We start from the raw sequence: 27,381 nt of genomic DNA on the forward strand, positions 1-27,381 counted from the left end.
TCTCCTCTTTTTCACCCTGACCTGAGCTGGTCTTGAATTTTTTTCCAGCTCTCCGAAGTAAAGAGAGAAACTTACAAGATCTCGTTTTCCTCTCTTTCACTTTTTCGCCACCAATTGGATGTGGATGGGTTTCCACTGTATTAGTGTTTGATTGTTGCAGTGTACAGTCCTGTAAACTGTTCACACTGACAGTGTCAACTGTACAACAACAAGAAATGTGTTGTCCCATGCTGAAGGTAACTGAAATCCAGAATCGGTGAAATGTGAACAAAGGCAAAGTGATGCAGAATGAGCAAACTGAATCATTATAGAGCTTTATAACAGTGTGGCGTCGCGTTCTAAAATCGAACTGTGACGTCACGGCGTCTGCTGCTTGGGGTGATTTCGGTCTGTGGGCGTGGCTTCTGCGTATGCGGTTTTTTACTGTACTTTTAGCATTCGGGAAAGCGTCGTATCGTGATCTCTGGTTGACGAATCAATGCCTTGTCATCCACGGTGTCGATTCACGTTCTTTCCCGGTAAGAGTGGCTTAATTTGCGGTATAAATGTGAGATGAATAGCATGAATTAACGTGTACACATGGGTAGGCTTATTAAAAGATCATTTAAACATTGCATGAACTATTAATCAAGCTCTTCTTCGTAAAAGTGTTACAATCGCGTTTATATGATCTCATATAGTTTGTTCATTCACTGAATAGCCTATATCATACAAAAACATGAATGCTGTCAAATAATTTCTATTTAACAGTATTTCATAACGTTAGTTGTTTTGAAGTAGACTGTATCACTGCCAAACAATACTTAATGTGTCCCTATTTATTAGCATAGTATGATGCAGTAATACAGCTGTCAAAAAAGCAACAATACTAGGCTATATGCAATGCTTTTAACAATAAATGTGACCACTTATGATTTTGTCAAGCAGAGGGTCTCATGCTGTCAAATACTTTTCCATGGCCTTGAATTTTAATCTCACCACAGATGTGACATTTGAAGCAGGATGTGGATTATTGTATTGGTTGTGTGCCTGTATTAACTGAACTTTGGATGTTCTGCATGTGCTTCACATTATCATACAGAAAATATTCTTTGAAACTACTTTTATTTTTTTAAATACAATTCTTAGGTAAAAAAATATAGTGTAGGCGTAGTTACACTCATTTTTAAGTATGCTTAAATGTTGAAATGTAGGCATATGGCTCTAAAATTCCTGGAGCAAGATATTCAGGACCACATAGCAGCCTACAAGCAGACGTGTTTTAATATTGCAGTTCCCAAATAAAATTTGGTAACTTGTGCACTTTAATTTAGTTAAGTTACAATCGCTAACATAAATTAAAACAAGGAGATTTTACTTAAACTTTGGTTAGGCTCAAAATATAAAATGGCTTCACACATGACTCTCTTAAATATATGGCAGTTTGACTTTGTTTCCTCAGCAGTGGTTGAAAAATTGTACAGAACATTACAGTTCTAATATTTATGGAAGCTTATTTCTGACATAAAAAATTGCACATTTTTCCTTGCAATTTCCTTGCAAAGCTTCTCTTGTTGACCACAGATTTATAAACTATTCTCATTACAATTTGAGAAGATGGTTTGGCACATGTTGTGTTTTCAAATTCACACAATCTTTACTCACATTTGCTACTTGGCAAGTGTTAATTTCAGACCCTTGCTGAAATACTAAGGGTGTCCCATACACAGCCGCTTATACAATATGACCAGGAACAGCTATGATTTCTTGTTGACTAAAGAAATTCAGACCTCAATTCATGATAGAAAACCACATTTTGTAGAGCTTAAGTGCAGCACTGAAAATGGGCTGAGCAACATATGTTCTGTCCTCTAGTTTGTATTTCCACAGCATGAAGGTAAGGTCTTACAGATTTATGAATGAACTACTCATTTTAAAATCTTCCCAGTCTACTGACATTTGTTATGACAAACATTACAATGCTCATGACGACTTTCGTTAACATTACAATAAATAAACCCACTTCACCAGCTAATTACTCTTCAACAGCAATGCAATAGAATTACACAGAGCTACCGCAAATACAGAAGTTCAAAGACCAAATTTTAAAGATGGCTGCGCGCTTGTTTCTCGGCCGCATAAGGTCTATAAGCTCTTATTCTTTTCTCCCTTTTTGTGATGTATATCCAGGTGAAACGGCTTCTGAAATAAGAATGTAGGGCGGGGATTGATCGGATGGTTGTGGTTTGCTATTGGTGGATTTGGGTGTGAGTGACAGGTTGCCCCACCCTTTTCTTTACAGAAGATAAGTCACTGCAAAAGGGAGGGGAAGTTATTTTGATGAAATATTATGAGGCACATGACTTAAAAACAATGATGTGTATAGATAATTTATAATGAATACTGCAGTATTCCAAAAAAATAAAAAGTTAATTTTGATTTCATGGTGACTTTAAAATAACACCTTTATTTAAGATTTGTCTAAAATAGAAATCTCTTAAAATATTCTCTTTAGTAAAATCGCTCCTACTATAGAAGCTCTGCAGGAAGTCCACTAGTCACCCAGTGTGAATAGACACCCAGAGAGGCACAGGGGGAAGGGTTAGCAACAGCATCTGTATTCACATTATCAGCCACTGGGGAAGCAACAGACATAACATAGTAGCCTGGAGAAGAGGCCATCCTCTCCTCCTCAACGGCCTCACGGGAGACTGAGGCAGATGGATAGACAGCACTGATGATCTCTGGAACAGATTCGCCCGAGTGAGGAGTTGATGTGCTCTCCATTGCAGTGGTGAGCTCTGGGTCAGCTGCAGGTAAGGGATGGGTTGTCAGGCTGGACACTTTCCTGCGTATGGCCCTCATTGTGATGGGGATGGACATGCATCTGTAGAAAAAAAAAAAAAAATTCAAACTTGGATGAATGAGGATTCATTAACAGAGAAAGTTTCTACAAGCTGCAGTTCAGGACAAGGCTCAATTTTAAAAGCACTGTTTTTTGTTGTAGTTTGTTTCAAACATCAAAATCTGTGACAACTACACCATTACAGGTAGGTGAAAGCAATCAAATTAGCCCAAATATTTAGTAAACATGGAAGGTCTGGACGGTCAGGATGTAAAGAAAGTTTTGAATAAGAGGGTGTTTAATCTTTCTGAGGATTACATGTGGGTCTGTCCATAAGCTTCATTTTGGAAAGCATCTCATTTTGCTATAAAGGAATAGATTCCCCCTCAGAAATGATTCTGCCATTAAACCATTAAGACTTTGTTCATCTTCAAAACACAAAAATATTTTTAATCAATCCTGAGATTTCTGTCCCCAAACTCTTTTGTGCTTCCATTGATCATTTCTGATGTGCTCCATTTATGTGCACTTATCAATGTTTACTGTATGTGCAAAAAAAAATCCTAAAATAAATGTGTTCATCATATATAAAAAAAAAAACAGTGATCGTGTCTCTTCAGAAGATGGTATTAAACTGCTCCACTCGTATGGATTTCTTTATGAACTTTTTGAAAAAAAAACAATCGGATCTTTGGATCAACATTACGTAAATCCACAAATTTCTCCCGAAATACATAAGTCGCTGTTGAACTAGGAGAAGAATAGAATGAACTTTATAGCTACCTACATAACGTGTATATGAATAAAACATGCCCCTTGACGCCTCGCTCTAAGTACCTGATGACAATTTTCATTTTTGGGTGAACTATCCCTGTAAAGGGTTCAAATTATCCCATCATTTACTCACCCTCAAGCCACCCTAGGTGTATATGACTTTCTTCTGTCAGCCAAACACAATAAGAGTTATTTTAAAAAAATATCCTGGCTCTTCCAAGCTTTATAATGGGAGTGAATAGTAACTTAAGATTTTGAAGCCCAAAAAAGTACCTCCATCCATCATAAAAGTCATCCTTATGACTCCAGGGGGTTAATAAAGGCCTTCTGAAGCAATGCATTTTTGTAAGAAAAATCCATATAATTTAATTCATTTAAAATCCATATAAACAACTTGTAAATCACTAGCTTTTTGGTAACAGCCATCTGAGAGAGTCGAGTTCCGGTGTATCGATAAAATTAAAATTCTCATTTTAGACTTCTAATTCATCCTCTGCGCTTCTGTGTTCGTCAATACGTCCACTCTTCCGCCGGAACTAGACTTTCATATGGTCATTATAGTTTATAAAGTTATAAATATGGATATTTTTCTTACAAAAATGCATCGCTTCGCACCAGAAGGCCTTTATTAAGTCCCTCGAGTCGTATGGGTTACTTTTATGATGGACGGTTGCTCTTTTTTGGGCTTCAAAATCTAAGTTACTATTCACTCCCATTATAAAGCTTGGAAGAGCCAGGATATTTTTTTTTTTTTAAATAACTCAGATTGTGTTTGGCTGACAGAAGAAAGTCATATACACCTAGGATGGCTTGAGGGTGAGTAAATTATGGAATAATTTTGATTTTTTGGTGAACTAACTCTTTAAGTATCAAGTAAGTTTTTCACATTCATTTTAACCATCTCCAAATGCAAAATGACATTACCATAATCTGTGAGCATGTGGAGTGGTGTTGCAAACAGCAAAATGTTGGACGTACCGCATAAGGACTCTGGATATATAGTCATCCAATTTATGATCCACAAAATCAGGCATCAGAAGTCTGCAGCTCACCTGATTAGAGTCCACCACCATCACCTGAACTATAGTACAGGAAACATGACATTTTCAGTACTGAACATATGCTGATAGTTTCCACAGATGTGCCAAAATATGATGCAAAACAGTTCAGTTAGCATGCAATGAATTCCCTTAAAGTTTTAATATTATAGACTATACTGTATAGCGAATCCATTGTACATCATGCATAACCCCCCAATATAGCACAGAGTGTGAATGGGTCCTTACGAACAGCCAGGTGGTTGCCATCATCAAGGCTGAATGTAACAGAAAGGCAGTGGTCTGATTCTGGAAGGACCTCACATCTCAGGTCATACTGTAAGCCAGCATCTACAGTATAAGAAAAGTGAGAAGGGAAAAGCTTATATTATGGCAAATGAGACCGATTGGCAAGAGAACATGTTGCCTGGCCACTGCCAGCTGAATGCATGAATAAGTTGTATTAATAACCTATGAGTTGGTTGTGGTTACTGAAACAGCTTGCCAGTAGGACATTGATGGCAGCCTGATGGCGAAGGACATCCAGTAAGGCAGGGACGTGGCCGGGGTGATCGAAGGGGACTGTGTGAATTAAGGCTCCTTTGCATGACTCGCGGCCCCATTCGGCCCCAGGGAACACATAACTGTGGTACTCAGAGGCAGGCAATGGCTGAGAAATGTGAAAGACGGTAACCAAGGAAAATAAGACCGAAACGGAGAAGAGCAAAATCAATGAAGGGCTGCTTCTGCTGTCCCAAAGTAAACACTCTTCTAGCATCAAAGAATGACAAGTACAATTCAATGCAAACAACGCTCTGCAACAGTAGCCAGTAATGAACAAAACAACAGCTCTGAATATGTCTCTGTGTAATAAATAGTTATATCATGGCTAACATAGTTGTTTATGTAAAGTATAGTGGCTCGGGTTGCAAACAGACCACAACAAACTGAACCCAGTCTGTCCAGGATATCTTGGAGTTCTGCTTTTTGTTGGTCTTCAGGAGAAGTTGGGGTAGAGGCTCCACCTGCAGGTGTTTCTCAGACATAACGCCATCTGAGTAATGTTAGGAGACTGGTTACTTGGCAAAGATACATGATATTGTTCAAAAACTATTTTTTTTATAGAACAAATCTTTAAGTGTCCCAGTGTATAATGCACCTGTGATTTTGCCCATTTTCTCTATGAAGGAATTAAGCATGGGTAACGGTGGCTGTAGTTTGAGAAGAAAGGTAGCAGGGAGAAATTCTGAGCAGGATTCAGTGAGCGGCTGAAACACTGGAAACCTACAGAAAAATAAAGATTTCGGCTGATATAAAGGGTCAGAAAAACAATATTGTACCATTCGTTCTTCTCTCTATAGAGTTAAACTACAGTTAAAGAGAACTGGGAAGGTTTAAAAGAGTGAGGCCTCTTTACACCTGGTCACTTCATGCGTTTTCTCTGATTGGATAACTATCTGATCATGAAAAGTCCATGAGTAAAAAAAACCCAAAATGCTTTCGGGATGGATTTAAATCCGAGCCGCCGTGCAAACTGTCATAAATTAAACCGAAAGTTTGGTGTCGTAGATGCTCAATACACAATCATCTTCATTAAAGGCACAATATGTAATATTCGCCGCTAGAGGTCGCTTATTCAAAACAAAGGCATAGATTGATGACGCCTTGATTTCAAGAATCATGGGAGGTGTTTTTACTACGTCGACAGCCAGTGGAGAAGAATCTGACAGGACACGGGCAGAAATCATTAATGGATGAGCAAATATATTAAAGAATTAACATTACTGTAGTAGGAAGCAGGGTGTGGCTGAAAGCTGCTGGAGCTGAACAAGGCCGCTGGTGCGACTGCTAATAAGAAACGAGTGTGACACATGGCTCAAGAGCAGTGGAGCTTTTATTATGCCGCCGCCGACCGCTTCCACTTCTTCCGGTCAAGCGTATGTGGGGTAAAGCAGTGCTGTTGATCATTTTAGATACATTTGTGTGTTGAAAGTTGTTATAATGCTACTCTGTGCGTTCGCTCGGCGTCAGTAAGCTAGATCAATATTAGCCATGGTAAAACATGGTACTCGCTGTAAATAAAGAAAACTAGATTTAAACAATAAGACTTACTGTGTTGAGTTATATAACATGGTTAGTTTTCTGTCAATGAATGTATCCAAACAGTTGCTCACCTGTCTAATAAAACAATATATAAAAGCGTCTTTGGTGTTTCTATGGTTTCTACAAAATAAAACCGGAAACCGAGGGTAATGCAGGTATGATGTGATTGATAGGCGACGCACGGACACGGTCCGTGTCCTGGTTAAAAATGCTTATTTCTCTGGATTTAAACATTCTTTGAAACATTTGGGATAATGTAAATACACAAGTCAACAAAATATATAACATTGTTCTAGTGGTTTCTGGATATTTTATTCCAAAACTCTTACATATTGTGCCTTTAAAATTAGTGATAATGATCTTAGCATTGCTGATGCCGCGCTCTCTCCTATTGCGGTCTTTAACCTTGAAATTAGCTGATGACAAAATCTCCTATCTGTTGCTTTCGTTGACGTGAATTCTGTTGAATTTGCATATAACATGTGAACTGAAGATTAGATTTCACACGTTCATGTGGCCAAGTGTAAAAACCATTTTAACAAATTGAATAGCTATCCAAACAGTAAAAACACATGAGGTGACCAGATGTAAACAGGACCCTGACTTCAACTTACCAGTTCCTTGGCAGACTCTACTTGAAACTGCAACCCTTGTGTTAGCAGCAAAATCTCTAAGCATTAAGTGATAATGGCTTACTACTTATTTACATGATCTGTAGTGCTGCTGGCTCTCATTTCTGATTGGTGAGAAACACTCCACTACTCACCCAAAAGAGTCGACCTGGGGTGGAGAAGAGATCAGCGATTGCATCTGCAGCCTGTGTGAGACGTCACTGCTTCCCACCGTTACCAAAGCCACCCGGCCACCACTAACCTCACCTATATTGAATACAATAACAATATGAGCACAAGGCTTCCACACTGGAATCGTAAGAGTAGCATGGAAATTATTTTACTTGTTGCTCTGCATTTCATCTGAACATTACATTAAAGGGTTAGTTCACCCAAAAATGTTATTTCTGTTATTACTCACCCTCATGTTCCAAATCTGTAAGACCTTTGTTCATCTTCAGAACACAAATTAAGACATTTTTGATGAAATCTGTGAGAAATGATGGTGAGTTCTTAATGACAGAATTTTCATTTTTGGGTGAACTAACTCTTTAAAGGTGCTCTAAGTGATGTCATGCGTTTTTAGGCCAAAACATTTGTTGTCACATACAGCAAACATCTCACTATCTGCTAGCTGCCTGTCCCCTGAACACACTGTAAAAAAAAAAAAAAAAAAAAACGCGGTCTCTGTAGTCGCCACAAGCTCCGAAAACGGCAATAAAAACAAACTGGTGCAGCCTGGACCACGAAACATAAACATGCTCCAGCCAATAACCGACAAGAATGATTTTAAATGCACGTTCATGACTGTTTCAGGAAGCACAGAGGGGAGGGGGAGGAGGAGGAGGAGGAGGAGGGAGGGTCTAGCTAGCCTCTGTTTTGTTTGACAACACTTCGAACGTCAACAGGAAGTTACTCCACCCAGGATCACTTAGAGCACCTTTATGCGAATTGATTTATAATAATGAAAATGTTAAAATATAAGCTACTTTGAAAAGTTAATAAGTACTATAACAGTATATAAATAATAATAAACACTGCATTAGAAGTTACAAGTAATGTTTTAATACCTGTGCCCGACAACCCCATGAGAACATCTAATGGACTTATGTAGTACTCGATTGTCATTGGACTTCCTGTGAGAAAAGTGGCGTGAAAGAATGATACATAAAACATGATACAGCACTGTTTTTCCCTCACGTACCATCTCTGCCAGGCTGGACGTTCCCAATCCTGCCATTCATAATGAGGTCAATGTGAAGGTCACTTTCTCTCAAAGATCTGCAAGTATAAGAGGCATTATCACATTATATGATACATTCATCTTGAAACATGTAACTTGTTAATGCTAGTTTCCCACACCTTGGTAAATGGGATATTTTGAAGAGATCAGTTTCCAGGTGCCGAAGAGCAGTGTAGACTTTAACCTTGACATCACTGCCAGAGCACACTCATGTTTAGAGAAATATACAAATAATATCAATTGTTACCTCTTGATCAGATAGCAGAAGGCAATACCTTTCTCCTTGGATGTTGTAAAAGGAGACAAGGTCATCCAACTTTAGAGAGAACTCTTGAAATTTCTTCATCCTGTTGGAATACGATTACTTTTTTCTCCAATTCTAAATAGGCTAACTTTATTTTAATATACTGCATGTTTCTTATGAAATAAAGAACATTTCTATTTACCTTAGCAACTGAAGGAGTGATGGGCTGGACTTAAAAAAAAAACACATACAAAACAAATTAATGCAGCTCACAGAATCTTTTCCACACATTTAAAAGCACTTTGTCTCACCACAGGAGCTTCACCGTGATGTGCTGCCCTCACATCTTCCACCCTTCCTCCCGGCAGCAGCACCACCTCGATGTAAAACATGTCTGCTGTCAGATAACACACCGTCTCTGTGGGGCTCAAATGTGACCCCAATCTACAAAGACCAGGAGTCTGTCAGCTTCAATGACAAGAACCAGCTGCACAACGAGTTTTAAGGAAGTAAAAGCAATGAAATATGATAGTGATCTAATTCAATATTGACAAAGTATCAAACTGGGAGGCATGGAAACAAAGATGATTATGCCAATACAGTCTGAAAAACAATCAAACACTGAAACTTAATATGAACAATCAATTCAACACAGCTTAAAGGATTAGTTCACTTCAGAATTCAAATTTCCTGATGATTTACTCACCCCCATGTCATCCAAGATGTTTGTCTTTCTTTCTTCACTCGAAAAGATATTAGGGTTTTTGAGGAAAACATTCCAGGATTTTTCTCCATATAGTGGACTTCTCTATGGTGCAATGGGTTGAAAGTCCAAACTGCAGTTTCAGTGCAGCTTCAAAGGACTCTACACAATCCCAGCCAAGAAATAAGGGGGGGAAAAAAAAAAAATTGTGTATATATATATTTTTTTAACCACAAATGCTTGTCTCGCACAGCTCTGCGATGCACCACACATTACGTAATCACGCTGGAAAGTAGTGATGTGTAGTTCTTAAATGATTCGTTCATTTTGAACAAATCTTTAATGTAACTCTGGAAGAACGAGTTGTCTAGAGGGGTGATTCGTTCAGTCGCGCATGCACAATATTCTATAGGTTCTGTACTGCTAGTAGTAGTTCACCTGTTTCAGTCAATGCAGTCTGAGCCAGAAAGAGAATTGATTAGTTCATCTCATGAGTCTTTCGGGTTTTTGAGTCGTTCCTTAATCACGTGACAGACCCATACGCTAAACCAATGTCATTTAATGTGTCATTATGTCCTTTTTGAGCAATCTTCTTATACATATATTAGACCAATATGTCAAGACTGCCTAGGAAAAGCAATTATTACACCAGCAAACTCAAAATAGGAGTAAAAATGAACAAACTAGGCTATATATACTTTGTATTGTAGGCTTGAATTATTATATAGCCTAGTGTTTATGTACAAATAGACAGTCAAAAAGACAAATTAATCAATATTTTATTTATAACAGGGTTATATTTATTTATAAAATAATAACACCACAGATCTTCAAGAAACAGTAACAAAAACATAGTGACAAAAATGTCAGAAATAGCTTATGGGTCTGTCACGTGATTAAGGAATGACTCAAAACCCGAAAGACTCATGAAAAGAACTAGTCAATTCTCTTTCCGGCTCAGACTGCATTGGTTTAGCTTATGGGTCTGCCACGTGATTAAGGAATGACTTAAACACGAAGACTTGTCAGAGAAGAGGTGAGGTGAGCTTATCATAAACTGAAGACCCAGGTAAAGAATGAATTAATCTTTTCTGTATCTTATAGCATTGTAGTTTTGTATTGTTTGTAGTGTGATCAACGTTTGCGTAAGTAGTAGATGTGTTGGGGAAGTAACACGTAACATTTTAATTACATTTTGCTAAAATGAACAATGAACGAAATGACAAAAAAGATTCGCTCATTTTGCTGAACGAGACTCAAAAGTCCGAGTCGGTAAAATTATCCGAACTTCCCATCACTACTGGAAAGTACCAGAAAGAAAAACTCCATCTTATTTTTTCCTCCAACTTCAAAATCGTCCGATATTGTTGTTTTACCTATTTTTTTTTTTTTTTGGAAAGGGTGTTTCACCTAGTCTTTGCATGTTCGCTTTGTAGACATTGGATCGGTACTTCCACCTACATCACGCGTGACTTTCCAACGTGATTACGTAATGCGTGGTGTATCACACAACTAGTGCAAGATAAGCATTTGTGGTTAAATCGATATAATTTATTTATTTATTTTTTTTTTTGAAAATTACCGATCGTTTCACTAGATAAGACCCTTATTCCTTGGCTGGGATCGTGTAGAGCCATTTGAAGCTGCACTGAAACTGGTGAAGTCCACTATATGGAGAAAAATCTTGGAATGTTTTCCTCTAAATCCCCAAAGAAAAACAAACATCTTGGATGACATGGGGGTGAGTAAATTATCAGGAAATTTTAATTCTGAAGTGAACCAATTCTTTAAAGGTGTATGTTCTATATCAACATATCGCGAAAATTATCGTATTCAAACAGGTTTTCCCGAATATTCCTTCCTCCTACCAATAGTTTTACACAAATACTGCCTCAAACTCAAAATTTGCAGCTTAAAGACGTCGATATACTTCAAATGAAATTGAAGAACGAACTGATGTGATGTAATTTCAAACAAAATCAGGCCAAAACGAAGTTCGTTTTGGAAGTTCGAAACGGTTTGCCAAAGCGAACTCACAAGAAAAGTTCGCACCAGCTGCAAAACACCTTCGTACTACCATTGGTCCATAACAATAACGTAACAGGAGGAGTGCGCTGAGGCTCCGCCTTTCACGAGGAAATCCATCCGTTGAGGTAAGATCTCCACGGGTGAAAACAAATACACTGGATAGCCGCTTTATAGTAAAAAATGAAGTTGTATTTCTGTTGAAATGAGGCACTCATTTCATGTTTGAGATCGTAAGGCAGTAGGCAATATATTGAATAAAATGCCATATAAATTAACAAGAAGTGACTTAGCGGAGTGCTAATTAGCTTGCACTAACATACCCATGATATTATGATCTGTTGCTTTTATGCTTTCTATGAAAAAGACTTGCTGTTCTCTCATTTTTGTTGTGTTTATTTCGTTACTGAGTGGAAAGCACACAGCACATATTTACATATTCATCTAAACGTTGCTCTCAGCAGTGTGGGGGCAGCGTCAGATGTTCGAAAACAGTATATCGCTGCAACATTTTCCCTGCAAATTATCTGAGTTAATGCATAAAAATGTTGTAATCTGAGTGCAATATGTCCAGGAAAAGTTCAAACCCTTTTTGTTTGGCAATCATTTCTAGTCTGGACACCATGGCTGTCAAGGAAGACACTGCAGACAAAACACACAAACAATCATAAAGAGAAAAATAAATTTTTGTTATTCAAAGAACTATATTAATTTAATTCAAGGACATCCTCACCATTGAGTGCCTCATTGATCTTCTCAAGACATTTTGCGATTGGCTCACAAACTCTCCCATCTCCTTTTGTTTTTTCCTACAATGAAAAATATTCCTCAGCTGCTTGTTGCTCACCACAGAAAAACTGAGAAATGTTGAAAAGCCCTAAAGGAATGACCTTCTCAGACAAATATACAACCCCAAGTGTAACACGCAGCGACTTTCCAACCAACAAATACCATTATGCACCTTACAGCTGCTCAGAGAGAACGCAGATTAAATCATATTTCTGGAGCGGGACCTGCTGTTAGCATAGTATTTTGGCAACCCACAATAGTCTTAAGCTCCACATCTGGAATGGATTTGGAAGGTTGTGTGCACACATAATGGCAAACGTCTGAGGGTGATGACTGCGAGACCCAAGATAGGACTCTATTTGGCTAATGCGCAATAAATGACCCAACCTCGACCTCTTCCACATGACATCATTCTGCTTTAACATGCATACATGTTATCTGGCTTGATGGGTAATGTGAACTTAAGTAATATAAACAATTTCTGACTTAATTTACTCACTCACATCATTCCAAACTTGTTTGATTGTCTTTCTTTCATGAAACACAAAAAGAGATGTTTTGAAGAATGTCAAAGCTGCTGGATGGTCATTTACAATGCAAGCACCAATTAGCGTAATAACCTTAAAGGATTAGCTCACTTTCAAATGTATAGGACTTTCTTCTTTCTGATGAACACAATTGGAGAAATCTTAATATTCTTTATCCTTTTTTATATTATTAAAGGCCTTCTGAAGTGAAGCAATGGGTTTGTGTAAAAAAAATAAAAATAAATCCATATTTAACAAGTTATGAAGTAAAATATCTAGCTTCCGTCATACCTTCTGTATTCAAGTTATGAAGAAAGTGTAAACTGGCTTTGCGTCAGTTACACTTTTTCCGTAAGTTAAATAGGGAAGGTGTAGGACGTAGCATAAGTTTTTTTGAACTGTTTTACACTTTTTTCATACATTAAATATGGAAGGTGGTCTGGCAGAAGCTAGTTATTTTACTTCATAACTTTTAAAACACAAATGCATCATTTCAGAAGGCCTTTATTAAAGGATTAGTCCACTTTTAAATAAAATTTTCCTGATAATTTACTCACCCCATGTCATCCAAGATGTTCATGTCTTTCTTTCATCAATCGAAAATAAATTAAAGTTTTTGATGAAAACATTCCAGGATTTTTCTCCATATAGTGGACTTCAATGGCCTCCAGATGGTTGAAGGTCAAAATTACAGTTTCAGTGCAGCTTTAAAGGACTTTAAACGATACCAGACAAGGAATAAGGGTCTTTTATCTTTCGTAAAAAATACAACTATACGCTTTATAAACACAAAATATCGCCTTTCACGTACTTCCGCTTTCCGCATTCTTCAAAACGCTTGCGCTGTATGTCCTACGCCTTCCCTATTCTACTTATGGAACGAACGTGATGCCAGTTTAGTTTTTTTCCATAAGTAGAATAGGAAAGGTGTAGGAAGTACAGTATTAGCTTTTTGAAGAGTACGGAAAGTGGAAGTACGTGCAAGGCGATATTTTGTGTTTATAAAGCATATACCCTTATTCCTCGTCTGCCATCATTGAAAGCTTATTGAAGCTGCACTGAAACCGTAATTTTGACCTTCAACCGTCTGGAGGCCATTGAAGTCCACTGTAAGGAGAATAACCCTGAAATGATTTCATCAAAAACCTTAATTTCTTTTTGACCGAAGACAGACAGACATGAACATCTTGGATGACATGGGGGTGAGTAAATTATCAGGAAAATTTTATTTAAAAGTTAACTAATCCTTTAACCCCCCCAGAGTCATATGGAGTATGTTTATGATGGATGGATGTGGATGGAAGCACAGTTCATACTCATTTGTCCCATTCACTGCCATTATAAAGCTTGGATGCGTCAGGATATTTATTAATATTTCTCTGATTGTGTTTAAGGTGAGTGAGGGTGAGTAAAGCTTGTGGGTGAGTAAAGCTTGGACTAATCTTCATTTGAAAGTAAACCAATCCTTTAATAACCCGTGCTGCAGTTCTATGAATGGTTTGTCCTCAAGGTCTCCACACCAGTCACATGACTGAAAATTCTGAATGGAAAAGAGCAGCTCTGACAAATATCTCCTTTTCTGCTCCACAGAAAAAAAGACATATGGGTCTGAAATGACGAATGAATGTATTACAGAATTTTCATTCTTGGATGTAGTATTTCTCAAAATGTCTTACCATGCATCTTCGGACCAGTTGAATGGTCTCATTCCAAGATTTATCAGCATATTTGGACTTCAAGTTAGACATTAAGGTTCTGGTCTTCATACTTGCAGGACCTATGAAAGACCAGCAGTGAACAACTTCATGTTTTTAATTGAGATTATTCTGAGAATTGTTGTTGTATAGCCTTCTTCATAAGAAACAACAACAAACAACAACATATCCTAAACCAGCCTAAGCCGTTTGTTTTCTGGTCTTTCAGCTTGTTTATGGATTTGGGAACTTGTCAGCTGAATAGTAATAGTTTAGAGCGGCTTAAACCAACTATGACCAGCAAGGCAATTTATGCTGGTTTAAGATTGTGTCTAAACGAATATATGAGATTTCACTTTACCACGTTCGCTCTTGGACTCCATTTTGGCCAGGACACTTGTTAATTACGTTTACACTGCTGTTCAACAGATTAGTCTCAAAATTAAGAACATATTACTCCAAGATAAGTATAAACATGAACGTTCAAACTTCAAAAAGACTTTCTACTAGTCTTCTGGCTGCTAATTAAGTTCCCGCGCGACTCTAATCAGCGCCGAATCTGGAGGCGGGCGTCGAAGGAGGGAGGGGGGATTGCGTGCGCATGCGCATGCGCAAACAGCCGCCGTGCGCTTCCCTGCATGGAAAACTGAAGCGGATCCATGTGACCCGCCTATCGGGATCATCATCGGCGCTACACACCCATGACTGACTGCTGCCACACCAAAGATCACATCAACCGGCTTGCACTCGCTGTAAATACAGACGGAAGTGAAGTTTGAGGGATCCGGTCCGATTCTGATGGCATTATTCGGGATGTGGAAGCTGCAGTAACAGGAGAGACAGACAGAGAGACCAGGGAAGAGGAATCTTACCCTTCCCAAGAGTCCGTGTGTCTCTGGATTACCTTTAGCTGAACGAGCAGACACAAAGGTAAGACCTAGCACAGGTATTAAGGCATATTTGTAGCCAGTGTCGTTATGAATATAATATCAAATCCAGACTGGTGCTAATAGATCAGAGCTAATGAACCCTTGAGTCTCTGTGTGTGTGTGTGTGTGATGGCTAGCCGGACAGCTAGTGTGTGTGTGTGTGTGTGTGTGTGTGTGTGTGTGTGTCTGTCTGTGAGAGCAGACTATACAAATGACCCTTACCAAAGCACTGTGATACCATAGTAACAGATGGTAATACTATGGTATTTTGATATACACCATGGTATTGAATGATTACCATAGTATTTGCATGGCTAAGATACATTAACACAGTGGTTTTCAAAATTTCAGAGGCCACAGACCACCAAATATGATCATCCTAAAATTGAAAAGGCAGATATATAGGTTCATGTACAATTTATACTAATTTAAAGCCAATTTAAAGTATTGTTTGGAAAATATTTAGTTTAAGTTGCATTTAAGTTTCTTTCTATTACTCACTATAGTACTGTACTGTTAAATGTATTTATTTAAAGCAAATTTTGATTGTTTACTCTAATTGTTTATTTATTTTAAACATTCTTATTGTTTACTTGTTCATCTAATCTATATTAATCTAATTAGTATTTATTATTTCTTGTATTATTAATAAATTGTATTATTTATTTCCAATTTGTATTTATTTTTATTATTTTTTTGGTTAAGCATATTTTTTTATTTATTTTATTTAATTATATTTAATATATTCATTCATTTTAATCATGTTATTATTTATTTATTTACTGCATTTTTTTTTATTCTTTTTTTTTGCATTTTTTTAAACAATCTTTACTATGTTTTTACGCTGTTTTTCTCAACACTACCCAGTTTGAAAACCCCTGCCATAGCATAAAATGCTGCTAAATAGAACCATCAAATTGCAATGTCTCAAAAAACATGGTAATTGTCAGCAGAACAGTGATTAGTGGGGTAAAATCACAGACAGCCATACAGATCCTTTCATATCTCCCATGTCTTTGTATATGTACTGTACTGAAGCCTGCAGACTGTGACTGTCTGTCTGAGAGTTGAAGCTGTTGTTGTGTTCAGCAGACCCAACCCTGGCCTCTCTCTCTCTATACTTACGCATATATAATGTGCTCATATGTACCAATGCATACGCTCACAGTCATATTACACCACATGTGTTATGAATCATTCATTCCTTTACTTAGATCAGCTTTGCAGTCATCATCACTAATGTCAATATGTCCCTCGGTTGGTCAGATTTATTGAAGTTTCACCATTGCGTATTTCTCCTTAATTTAGTTAGATCTGCAGTCATCACAATGCAAAATGCTTTAAAAAAAAAAAACCTTCCCCTCCCTCTTGCAGCAACATCATTCTCTGATGACGAGGGCGGGGCAACCTGTCACTCACATGAGATCCACCAATAGCAAACCACAACCATCCAATCAAGCCTACATTTGTTCTTTTTCCTGAAGCCATTGTGCTTGGATATATACGTCACAATAGGGAAGAAAAGACTAGCACAACTTCCCTTTCATGCCGACTTTAAGGAGATGTTTTGCTTTGATGTATGTTGACATGTCAGCCGTCAGTCAGTAACCCAGACCATATATTTAGCAGTGTTGGGGAAGTTAATTTTAAAATATTGCATTACAATATACAATATACTCCCTACAAAAGTAACTAATTGCATTACTTAGTTACTTTTTATGAAAAGTAATGTGTTACACTACTTTTGGGCTGGGCTTGCTTGTTTGTTTGTTTTTAAAACAACAAAAAAAAGTTATATTTTTGGCAAATGTAAAGGCCCTTTCACACCAAAATTGAAATGAATAAGCCTCAGGCTGAAGGAAATGCATACTTACACCTGTACAGTAGAGGGCGCAGCTCAAACAAACCTTTCAGCTGTGCTGCCATTCTGGATTACAGGAGGAGGAAGTTCAACAGGATATGATTTCAGGATATGCGTGGTGTGATGCATTACATTCTGTTATAATAATATGTGAATAATATTAAAATGCTTAAAACAGGCCTGTAAGATTAGCATCTTCTTTTCTGGTTTTATATGAGTTGTCATGGTTAGACAGTGAGTAGAATATTACAGAAAGAACTGTAAATCTTTTTGTTCTCGTCCAGGTGCACACAGGGCGGTACATGGTCGTCTCTCGAACACAATCCCACCCTGACCCTTCACTTCAGTGACCTTCAGCACCTCCCTGACCCGACCCGACCCATCCTATAAACCTCACGAATCTCCTCTCAGTCCAAACCCATAGCAACCCTCACCATGGCAGCAGCCAAGCCCAAAGGACAGAACTCGCTGGCGCTTCACAAGGTGATCATGGTTGGGAGCGGCGGTGTGGGAAAGTCTGCTTTAACTTTGCAGTTCATGTACGATGAGGTGAGGATGCTTTCCGCATATTACAAAAATGCTTCCCCCCCCACAGACATCATGAAAGTGCAATTATATTTTAATTAGTTTATTTTGTTTTGTTCATGTATTATGAATCAGCACTCGGCATTATATTTTGCCCTTATGAAAAATCTGATGCTGATGCTTGCTGGTTTTAAACAGTTTATAGCTGGTCCAGATGGCAGTATCAGATGGATGATCTGGTTTTGACCTTTTGTAGAGCATGTTGGTTAGGGTTGCAAAGGGGCGGAAAGTTTCCAGTAAATTTTCTGAAAATTTCCACGTGAACTGAACCTGTGGAATTTTGGAAATATTCCGATTTGGAAACTTAACAGAAATGTATGAGAATTTATGGGAATTAATTGAAAATTTTGGTAAATTTATATACATTTCTATATAAATTTTATATAAAATGTATCATATATAAACATAAATATAAACATTTTGTTTGGTCATAACATGAAATAACATAGTTACTTCTTTTTTACATCCAATTAATTCTAATTTAGTAAATATATATTTTTATTGAAGCAATTATGCAATTATGCCTGTTAGTGTTGTCAAAAGTACCGGTACTTCGGTACCAAGTCGGTACTAAAATTTTGAAAATGTGACGATACCAGCATTTCTGTAGTACCGGTAGTACCGAGAATCCGTGTATATTCGGTACCCGCTAATAAGGCTGTTGGCAGATTTACGTGAATATGACACGAAGCACAAAGCTTTGTTTACAAAAGAAATAATAGGTTAGCAATTAAATGTGACGTCGCAGCCATGGAAACATTTTGGTTAATGCCGAATAAGAGAGGTGCGTAATGAGTCCATACATTTAAGCTTCGTATTCTCTTTTCCGAATCGCGATCTGGTCACCTGATTAGCAGAGAATTTACCAATATTCCATTAGTTATTCCACTGAACATGGAATCTGTTTCTTTTCCCAAATCTTCACTCACGCAGGGGATTATAACGTTCGCATTTAGGCCTATTATATTCTTTACTGTGGTAAAGTAGAAAAAACACCGTAGGGCAGAAACCTTTTTGCTTGCACGTCAGTTTCTATTTAACAGAGTTTGTGCTTGTTATTAGACTTTATAAGGCGCGTCAAGTTTATTTGTATATATCGCGTTTCATACGCTGGTGATTTTTACTTTCGTTTTCTCTGGCAGCGCTAAATCAAACATAGCCTGAATGTCTTGCCCCTGTGGAGGATAAAACTCGCTCTTCAGACCTTTTACAACAAGTGTCAGTTGTTTGTAACATCAGGAGATAACGAAGATATTATTAAAGAGAAATGGTCTCATTCCTGCTCGTGTCCCACATCCCTCTCAAAGCGCAAAGCGGCTATATCAAAGTAATAACGGGACTTTGGCTATATGACGCGTCTTTGTGTGGAAATAAAAAACGAATGCTTTTTAAAATAATATTTAACTTTCTTATTATTTAGGTTACCATTATTTACCGATATTTATTTCATAGTTTTACAGGCTGTAGTGTGTTGTTTCTCTGACGGAATAGCTCAAATAAACACGCACGTCTGTTACCCCTGTTGAAAAAACGAGCATATGCTGGTAAAGTAGGTTTTGAAGCTGGTATGCTGGTTTGAGCTGGTTTATGCTGGTCCAGGACCAGCTTAGGACTAGTATGGACCAGCAGCACCTACCTTACCAGCATATGCTGGTTTTTTCAACAGTACACAATGGATGTTTGAGCATTTAATTAATTATTTATTTTTTTTATATTTCAAAATTTATTTCATTGAGGTAGCCTATATATACACACACAAACACACACACTCCAAATCATATTTAATGTTTTTAAAATAGGCTATATAAAATAGTAAAATAGTTCCAATAGATTTTACTGTGGTACCGAAATTGGTACCGAGAACCGTAAAATTTTCATGGTATCGGTACCGACTACTGGAATTTTGGTACCGTGACAACACTAATGCCTGTGTTATTTATTCAGTGTCACATGATGCTTCAGAAATCATTCTAATATTCTGATTTGATACTCATTTATCAATGATTGAAACAGTTGCTTAATATTTTTTTGGTACCTGTTATACTTTTTTCAGGATTCATGGATGAATAAAAAAATTAAAAAAGAACAGCATTTATTCAAAATAGAAATCTTTTCTAACAATAGTTTAATAGTTTAGTGTTTAATATCACTTAATATCATTAATATAACTTTTTATCAATTTCACACATCCTTGCTGAATAAAAGTATTAATTTCTTTCAAAAAAAAGAAAGAAACAAAAATTGCTGACCCCAAACTTACCCCAAACGGTAGTGTATATTGTTACAAAAGATTTCTATTTTGAATAAATGCTATTCTTTAAGGTTTTATTCATCAAATAATCCTAAAAAAAAATATCACGGGTTATAAAAAATGTTAAGCAGCACAACTGTTTCCAACATTGTTAATTGAATATCAAATCATCATATTAGAATGATTTCTGAAGGATCATGTGACACTGAAGACTGGAGTAATGACACTGAAAATTCAGCTTTGCATCACAGAAATAAATTATATTTTAATATATATTAAAATTGAAAACCATTATTTTAAATTGTAATAATATTTCACAAAAATTACTTTTTTTTTCCCCTCTGTATTTTTGATCAAATATGCATGTTATGGAGGAATGCACAGTGCATGCAGGGGGTGTGGCCTCAGTAACCCTGCAGTAAGTAGTGTGCTGTGTGAATGTGATTGAGAAATGTGCAGAGTAAAAAATTAAAAACTCAAATGACTGTATTAAATCTCATTGTTTTAACCAAGATTATGCTGCAAGATATTTTTTCAACTATATTTAAATTCCCTGTTATAGGCTAATCCCATGTTATTAATTCCCTGTTTATTCCCATTAATTCCCGTTAATTCCCATATATTGCCGTTAATTCCCGTATATTCCCGTTAATTCTCATGGAAAGTTTCCAGCCTTGATAATTCCCGGGATTTTGCAACCCTAATCTTGGTTAAGACTGGTTAAAGCAGGTACCAGCAACAGAACAGCTTGCATGTTTCTAGTTAGTTTGAGAACAGAATCTGGCAGCTCTTAATGCAAAATTACAGTTAAGTTATTTAATTATATTAAAAATTTTAGTTGTTTTCTTCAGGCTAGGGCTGGACGATATGGCCAAAAATATTAAGGTTTTTTTTCCATATCATACGATATCGATATTTATCTCTGTATTCATTTACCATTAATGGGGAAGGAAATGCTTTCCACATATTTGTTAGACCTTGAGAATGAATGTAAACCTATATTAACTCCACAGAGTAGCAAACTTTTAATACAGGGCCCCTGTTTTCCTTTTTTATTTTTTGTGATTCTGTGTTTTATGATTTAATATATGAACTTTAACAATTAAGCTTTTAAAATCTAATCAAATGACAACAAAAAAACATTACATTTTTATTTTTTGTCAAATAAGATGCTGCACAACAGAACTGTATACATTTAAAACATGGATGAAAACAATATTTTGGTTGTATGATATTCCTTAGAAATAATAATAATATTATACATTTTAGTATACAGTAGTGATATATTTCTGTCATCATAAACCAAACTTTTATTTTAATGGTTTGTCATGAAGATCTTTCAGTTTTAGTTTCAGTTTCATTGTGTATTTGTCGAAGTTTTTTTTTTTTTTTTTCAAATTGAACAGTGAAAAGCTTGTGAAGTGACTCTCTGGAGATGAAGTTCATGTGTTCATGTCCTCATTATAATGAGTCAGCAGACACTGAAAACACCATGAGTGTCACATGTGTGTGTGAGTTCATGGATCAGACGAAACTGCTGCGTTCATTTACACAGATCGCGCAGAAATCACTTATTAGTGACATGCACTGACACATCAAGTAAAAATGTCCACAACTTATCATCGTTATCAATGTCAATTTTTGAAATTGAGATTTATACATCATCTAAATAAATAAGCTTTCCATTGAATGTATGGTTTGTTAGGATAGGACAATATTTGGCCGAGAAAACTATTTGAAAATCTGGAATCTGAGGGTGCAAAAAAATATTGAGAAAATCGCTGTTAAAGTTGTCCAAATTAAGTGCTTATCAATGCATATCTACTCACAAAAATACATTTTTGATATATTTACGCTAGGAAATGTACAATATATATGTGTATATATATATATATATATATATATATATATATATATATAATATATGGAACATGATCTTTACCTAATACCCTAATGATTTTTTGGCATAAAAAAAAAAAAATCGATCATTTTGACCCATACAAGTGTATTGTTGGCTATTGCTACAAATATACCCTGTGTGACTTATGACTGGTTTTGTGGTCCAGGGTCACATATAGTTTATTGCCAAGCCCTACTTCAGGCCTCCTTGAATGTTTGCTGAGACCTTTTAATTTTTTTTTTTTTATCGGTTGAAAGTCATAAACTCTTTAAATAAAACCCTATCGGCATATGCCGGTCAATGTTTGGCCATCGCCCTGGATTTCGGTCCCAATGTAAACACATTTACGCACCTCCCACCTTCTTTTCCTTAGTTTGTGGAAGACTATGAGCCCACGAAAGCTGACAGCTACAGGAAGAAGGTGGTTCTGGATGGGGAGGAAGTGCAGATAGATATTCTGGACACAGCCGGTCAGGAGGACTATGCGGCTATCCGGGATAACTACTTCCGCAGCGGGGAGGGGTTCCTCTGTGTCTTCTCCATCACTGAATTAGAATCGTTTGCAGCGACTGCTGATTTCAGGTGATTTACAGCTCTTGAGCTTATTTAAAAGAGCCGTATTGATTTTAGACTTAAACTGTTGCTCTTGAATTGATGATCTTGTTTATGCACTGACCTTTTTTGTCTGGTTGTATTAAGGTTGGGTCACTGTGGTGGATTATGGTAGTTGTCCAACAAGTGACTAGTCTAGTTTATCTGTAACATTTTACAATAAGGTTTAATGGTAACACTTTACAATAAGGTCTCATTTGTTAACATTAGTTAATGTATTAACTTGTATAAACCAACACTGAGCAATATATTTTTTCAGCATTTATTAACCTTTGTTAATGTTCGTTAAAAATGTTCATGTTAGTTCACAGTGCATTAACTAATATTAACGGATGCAACTTTTTACCCTAAAATGTTTGAGTAAATGTTGAGATTAAAGGGTTAGTTCACCCAGAAATGACAATTCTGTCATTAATTACTCACCCTCATGTCATTCCACACCCTTAAGACCTTTGTTCATCTTCGGAACACAAATTAAGATATTTTTGATAAAATCTGATGGCTCAGTGAGGCCTCCATTGCCAGCAAGATAATTAACACTTTCAGTGCCCAGAAAGCAACTAAAGACGTATTTAAAACAGTTCATGTGACTACAGTGGTTCAACCTTAATGTTATGAAGTGACGAGAATACTTTTTGTGTGCCAAAAAAAACTAAATGAATTCAACAATATCTAGTGATGGACGATTTCAAAACATTGCTTCATGAAGCTTCGAAGCTTTATGAATCTTTTGTTTCGAATCAGTGGTTCAGAGCGTGAATCAAACTGCCAAAATCACGTGATTTCAGTAAATGAGGCTTCGTTATGTCATGTGTTTTTCGAAATGTCAGTTTCGAAACTTTGGCAATTTGATTCACACTCCGAGCTACTGATTCAAAAAGAAAGATTCTTAAAGCTTCGAAGCTTCATGAAGCTGTGTTTAGAAATCGCCCATCACTAGATATTGTGGAATAAAGTCGTTATTTTGTTTTTTTGTAGTGCACAAAAAGTATTCTCGTTTTAGTTTCTTGTTCCCATTTTTTATATTTATTTCCCTGTTTTGGTTTGATGGATATTTCCCTGTTTTGCTTTTATGGATATTGATTTCCATTAGAGTTACATTTGACATAGCAAAAATACTCCCTACTCAGAGAGCAGATTCTGCGGGTGAAGGAAGACGAGAACGTCCCCTTCCTGTTGGTGGGAAATAAGTCGGATCTGGAGGACCGGAGACAGGTTAGCGCCGACGAGGCCAAAGCCAGAGCAGATCAGTGGGGCGTGTGCTACGTGGAGACGTCTGCTAAGACCCGTGCCAACGTAGACAAGGTCAGTGCTACAAAACAGGCTCTGTAAATCTGAAATTGATGGTGTACTAGTGTAGAGGTGGGCAGTTACTGGGTAAATGCTATTGAAACAACATCCTGTAAACCAAGGGTGTGTGATATTGACAAAAAAGTAATAGAGGGATTTTGTTGAAAACAATAATTAGACATTATTTTGCTGAGTCCTGGTATCTTGACTGGTTTAGGCCTGTCATGGACAGCTGACTCATATTCTGATTTCATATTCTTCATATGCTGTGCAGTGGTTAGAAATACATTTTTAGATAATATTTCTCCTAAACTGTTTTCCAGGGTATTTTCAACTTTTATAATGGCAATTTTTTTTATAACTTTATTAGATGTATGCATCATCATTAATGTCAGACTTACATTAATCAATAAATTCAATTAGAATAATAGCACTGTTACCAATCAAATCAAATCAGTATCAACAAAATCAATCTTTGCACTGCTGAAATGGCACAGTGGTACATTTAGATGTACACAGAATGATTAATGCAGCTCAGAGGTGGCTTGAACTTATACTGTATTTACAATTTAAAAAAAATAAATGAATATGAATATGAATACTTTAGATATTATATAAATCATACTTTAGATAAAACTTGCTTCACTGTTGCTAATAAAGTACATTCAACATAGTATGAATGTGTTTAGTTCGAATGAAATCCAGACGTACTACATCTGCCATGTGTTCACTGTCGTGTGACCTGTGGTGTCTGTTGCACTGCTTCACTGTCATTCACAAATCTAGTCCCGTAGCCTCATGGTGTAGTAAATGTGCACTTCAGAATCGCACCAGAAGTAAGAGGTCATCCAGGTACTTTTCACCTACTGTGATTTTGGACATACCACTTGACTCACGTAGAGTTTTCGACTACTAGCATATTCAGACCCGGGATTGTCTTACTGAGTTGAGCCATTCATTCAAATGATTAGTTCAAACGGCTGATTCATTCGCTCATTGAATCATTCATTAAACTGATTCATTCCAAACGCAAATTCATTCAGTAACAAAGCACATTTATGACGCAAAACATTTCTGCTGTGGTTTCATTTGGAAATTTGACAAAATAAACCAAAAACATAACATATTGACAGTACTGTGTCTGAAATGTAATTCAAAATGTTAACTTATTGTTTATTAAACTGTTTTTTTTAAAAATCAATATGACATTTGCAATGTGCTGATGTTTCAGGAATAACAGCACTCTTGTTTGCATGATATTGTTTAAAGAGATAGTTCACCCAAAAATTAAAATTGTCCCATGATTTACTCACCCTCAAGCCATCCTAGGTGTCAGACGAACACAATCAGAGATAAAATATCCTGGCTCTTCCAAACTTTATAATGGGAGCACATGGGTGGCCAGATTGATTGAAGCCAAAAAAAGTCCATCCATCCATCATAAAAGTAGTCTATACTGCTCCAGGGGGTTAATAAAGGCCTTCTGAAGTGAAGCGATGGGTTTTTGTAAAAAAAAAAAAAAAAAAAATAGCCATATTTAAAACATTATTTACTATAATAACTAACTTCCGGCAGGCGGCTGTACTCATCGATTTACAGTGGAAGAGTAACCTCTGACCTGATGCACACGTAATGACGAACGTGGAAGCTCAGAGGATAGAGCAAAACAAAACACCGGTCATGAATTAGAAGTTTAAAATGAGAAATTTTAAAGAGAAATGCCGGAGGATTTCGATATAAGAGAAGAGGAGCTTGAGTTTGTTGCCCAGCCGTATTTGTTTTAACCGTGAGAGGCATCTAAGCTTACGATACTCCTACATCCTGCGTCATACATCGCATCACGGGTTACTCTTGTGGTGCAAGTGGACTTGCGCAGTATGCGTACGGTCGTCTGCCAGAGGCTAGTTATTTTAGATTATAAAGTTTTAAATATGGATATTTTTCTTACAAAACCCATTGCTTTGCTTCAGAAGGCCTTTATTAACCCCCTTGAGCTGTGTGGAGCACTTTTATGATGGATGGATGCACTTTTTTAATCTTCAAAATTGGGCCCCTCATTCATATATAATACATAGCTTGGAAGAGCCAGGATATTTTTTGAACAAGAATAAAGTCATATACACCTTGGATGGCTTGAGGTAAGTAAATCATGGGGTAATTTTCAATTTTGGGTGAACTAACCCTTTAACTTTATCATTTGATATAAACATAAGATGACACTCATGGGGGGAAATGACCCTGTTAGCCTATACATTGAATTTGGGGACATTAAAATAGGCTAAAATACATCATGCAGTGAAAGCGTTCACTCTCTCAAGGTGTGCGTTTGTTTGGTTTTGTAAAGCGAGTGACATACTCAAATGTCAGATCGCACATCATTAAAACAATAATTACAATATTATCGTTGACAATACAAATCTCACAAATCTGTTGTATTCTAAACCTACTTGTCTAATTTTTGGGCTACAATTGCTATAAATTTAATAAAACAATATATTATTAATATAATATTATTAATGTCTTACTCTGGTAAAATATTCCGTTGTACTTTGAAATTTGTCATGTTGTAGATGGTTGTGAAGAGCATTTTATGTTGACTTCAAACTATTTTTATTGATTTTTTATTTTTATTTTTTTGATAATACAAGCAATTTTGAATTTATTTTAAGTGATACATTTTCCAAGATGCTGTGCTGTCTTGACTGCAGGTTTTCTTTGACCTCATGAGGGAAATTCGTGCTAGGAAGATGGAGGACAGCAAGGAAAAGAACGGAAAGAAGAAGAGGAAAAGTCTGGCCAAACGAATCCGCGAAAGATGTTGCATTTTATAGTCTCTGTGTTCACTTACTCTTCCTCTTTTGCATATATGTACCTGTATGTTCTGTATTTTTGCCCTGTTGATAACTAATCCTCATCTGCAATGTTTCCTGGTGATTGTGTGTCAGATGTGGGGTTGTTGCTTAGATAAAGGACCAGGACAGTCTGATACAGTCGATTTCTTAGATTCATGCGGTAGTGTCCAACTGAAATCTCTTTAGTGTCATATCAGTCATATTGTCCAAAAGCACAGGACGACATTGGTCTTCTGAAAACTTCCTGTCTAAGCGATTTCAGAGCATTTGTTTGTTTTATGAGTTCCCAGGCCACCACATGTTTTAACATCAGTCTTGGGTGATCCGATCTCAAACGGACAGCGCTAAATACAGGTGAACAAGGTGCCTGAAATGTTGCGATTCAGTCACTTTGAGGTCAGTCAGATTGTTTAAAGTGTGTTCAGCTCACCAAGCCTGCATTTATTTGATCAAAAATACAGTAATATTTTGAAAAATATATATTACAATGTAAAACAGCTGTTTTTTCTGTGATCAAAAGCTGAATT

At 36.7% G+C, this 27,381-nt stretch overlaps 2 protein-coding genes across 3 annotated transcripts; one reads left to right on the forward strand and one right to left on the reverse strand.

Moving 5' to 3' along the window:
• Nucleotides 1-2,426: 2,426 nt before the first annotated feature.
• On the reverse strand, nt 2,427-15,135 carry zgc:111976 (uncharacterized protein LOC553663 homolog). 2 transcript variants are annotated; one of them, XM_048174630.1, is made up of 17 exons: nt 14,936-15,135; nt 14,557-14,657; nt 12,298-12,373; nt 12,152-12,206; nt 9,148-9,280; nt 9,039-9,067; nt 8,868-8,939; nt 8,712-8,786; nt 8,554-8,630; nt 8,420-8,485; nt 7,505-7,616; nt 5,795-5,919; nt 5,574-5,689; nt 5,107-5,305; nt 4,885-4,986; nt 4,577-4,679; nt 2,427-2,866 (listed from the first exon to the last, which is right to left on the reverse strand). In XM_048174630.1, the coding sequence occupies exons 1-17, from the start codon at nt 14,955-14,957 to the stop codon at nt 2,509-2,511; spliced, it is 1,821 nt and encodes a 606-aa protein (XP_048030587.1). In that variant the 5' UTR covers nt 14,958-15,135; the 3' UTR covers nt 2,427-2,508. The 2 variants fall into 2 exon arrangements, with proteins under 2 accessions (XP_048030587.1, XP_048030588.1); XM_048174631.1 differs by lacking the exon at nt 8,420-8,485.
• A 94-nt stretch (nt 15,136-15,229) lies between these two features.
• ralaa (v-ral simian leukemia viral oncogene homolog Aa (ras related)) lies at nt 15,230-26,988 on the forward strand. Its single transcript, XM_048174632.1, has 5 exons — nt 15,230-15,504; nt 17,649-17,913; nt 22,474-22,682; nt 23,843-24,017; nt 26,711-26,988. The coding sequence occupies exons 2-5, from the start codon at nt 17,800-17,802 to the stop codon at nt 26,831-26,833; spliced, it is 621 nt and encodes a 206-aa protein (XP_048030589.1). The 5' UTR covers nt 15,230-15,504; nt 17,649-17,799; the 3' UTR covers nt 26,834-26,988.
• Nucleotides 26,989-27,381: the final 393 nt, after the last annotated feature.

The sequence above is a fragment of the Megalobrama amblycephala genome, linkage group LG22 (genome assembly GCF_018812025.1).
Source record: "Megalobrama amblycephala isolate DHTTF-2021 linkage group LG22, ASM1881202v1, whole genome shotgun sequence".
NCBI lineage: Eukaryota > Metazoa > Chordata > Actinopteri > Cypriniformes > Xenocyprididae > Megalobrama > Megalobrama amblycephala.

Bases quoted from the DNA above. Each gene is read 5' to 3' on its own strand.
- zgc:111976 (XM_048174630.1), bottom strand. From the start codon at position 14,957: ATGGAGTCCAAGAGCGAACGTG. The intron at 12,374-14,556 runs GTAAGACATTTT...TTTTCATTGTAG, and splicing joins AACTGGTCCGAAGATGCATG to GAAAAAACAAAAGGAGATGG. The intron at 12,207-12,297 runs GTGAGGATGTCC...TTTTGTCTGCAG, and splicing joins GATCAATGAGGCACTCAATG to TGTCTTCCTTGACAGCCATG.
- ralaa (XM_048174632.1), top strand. From the start codon at position 17,800: ATGGCAGCAGCCAAGCCCAAAGGACAGAACTCGCTGGCGCTTCACAAG. The intron at 22,683-23,842 runs GTGATTTACAGC...CTCCCTACTCAG, and splicing joins GCAGCGACTGCTGATTTCAG to AGAGCAGATTCTGCGGGTGA. The intron at 24,018-26,710 runs GTCAGTGCTACA...TCTTGACTGCAG, and splicing joins CCCGTGCCAACGTAGACAAG to GTTTTCTTTGACCTCATGAG.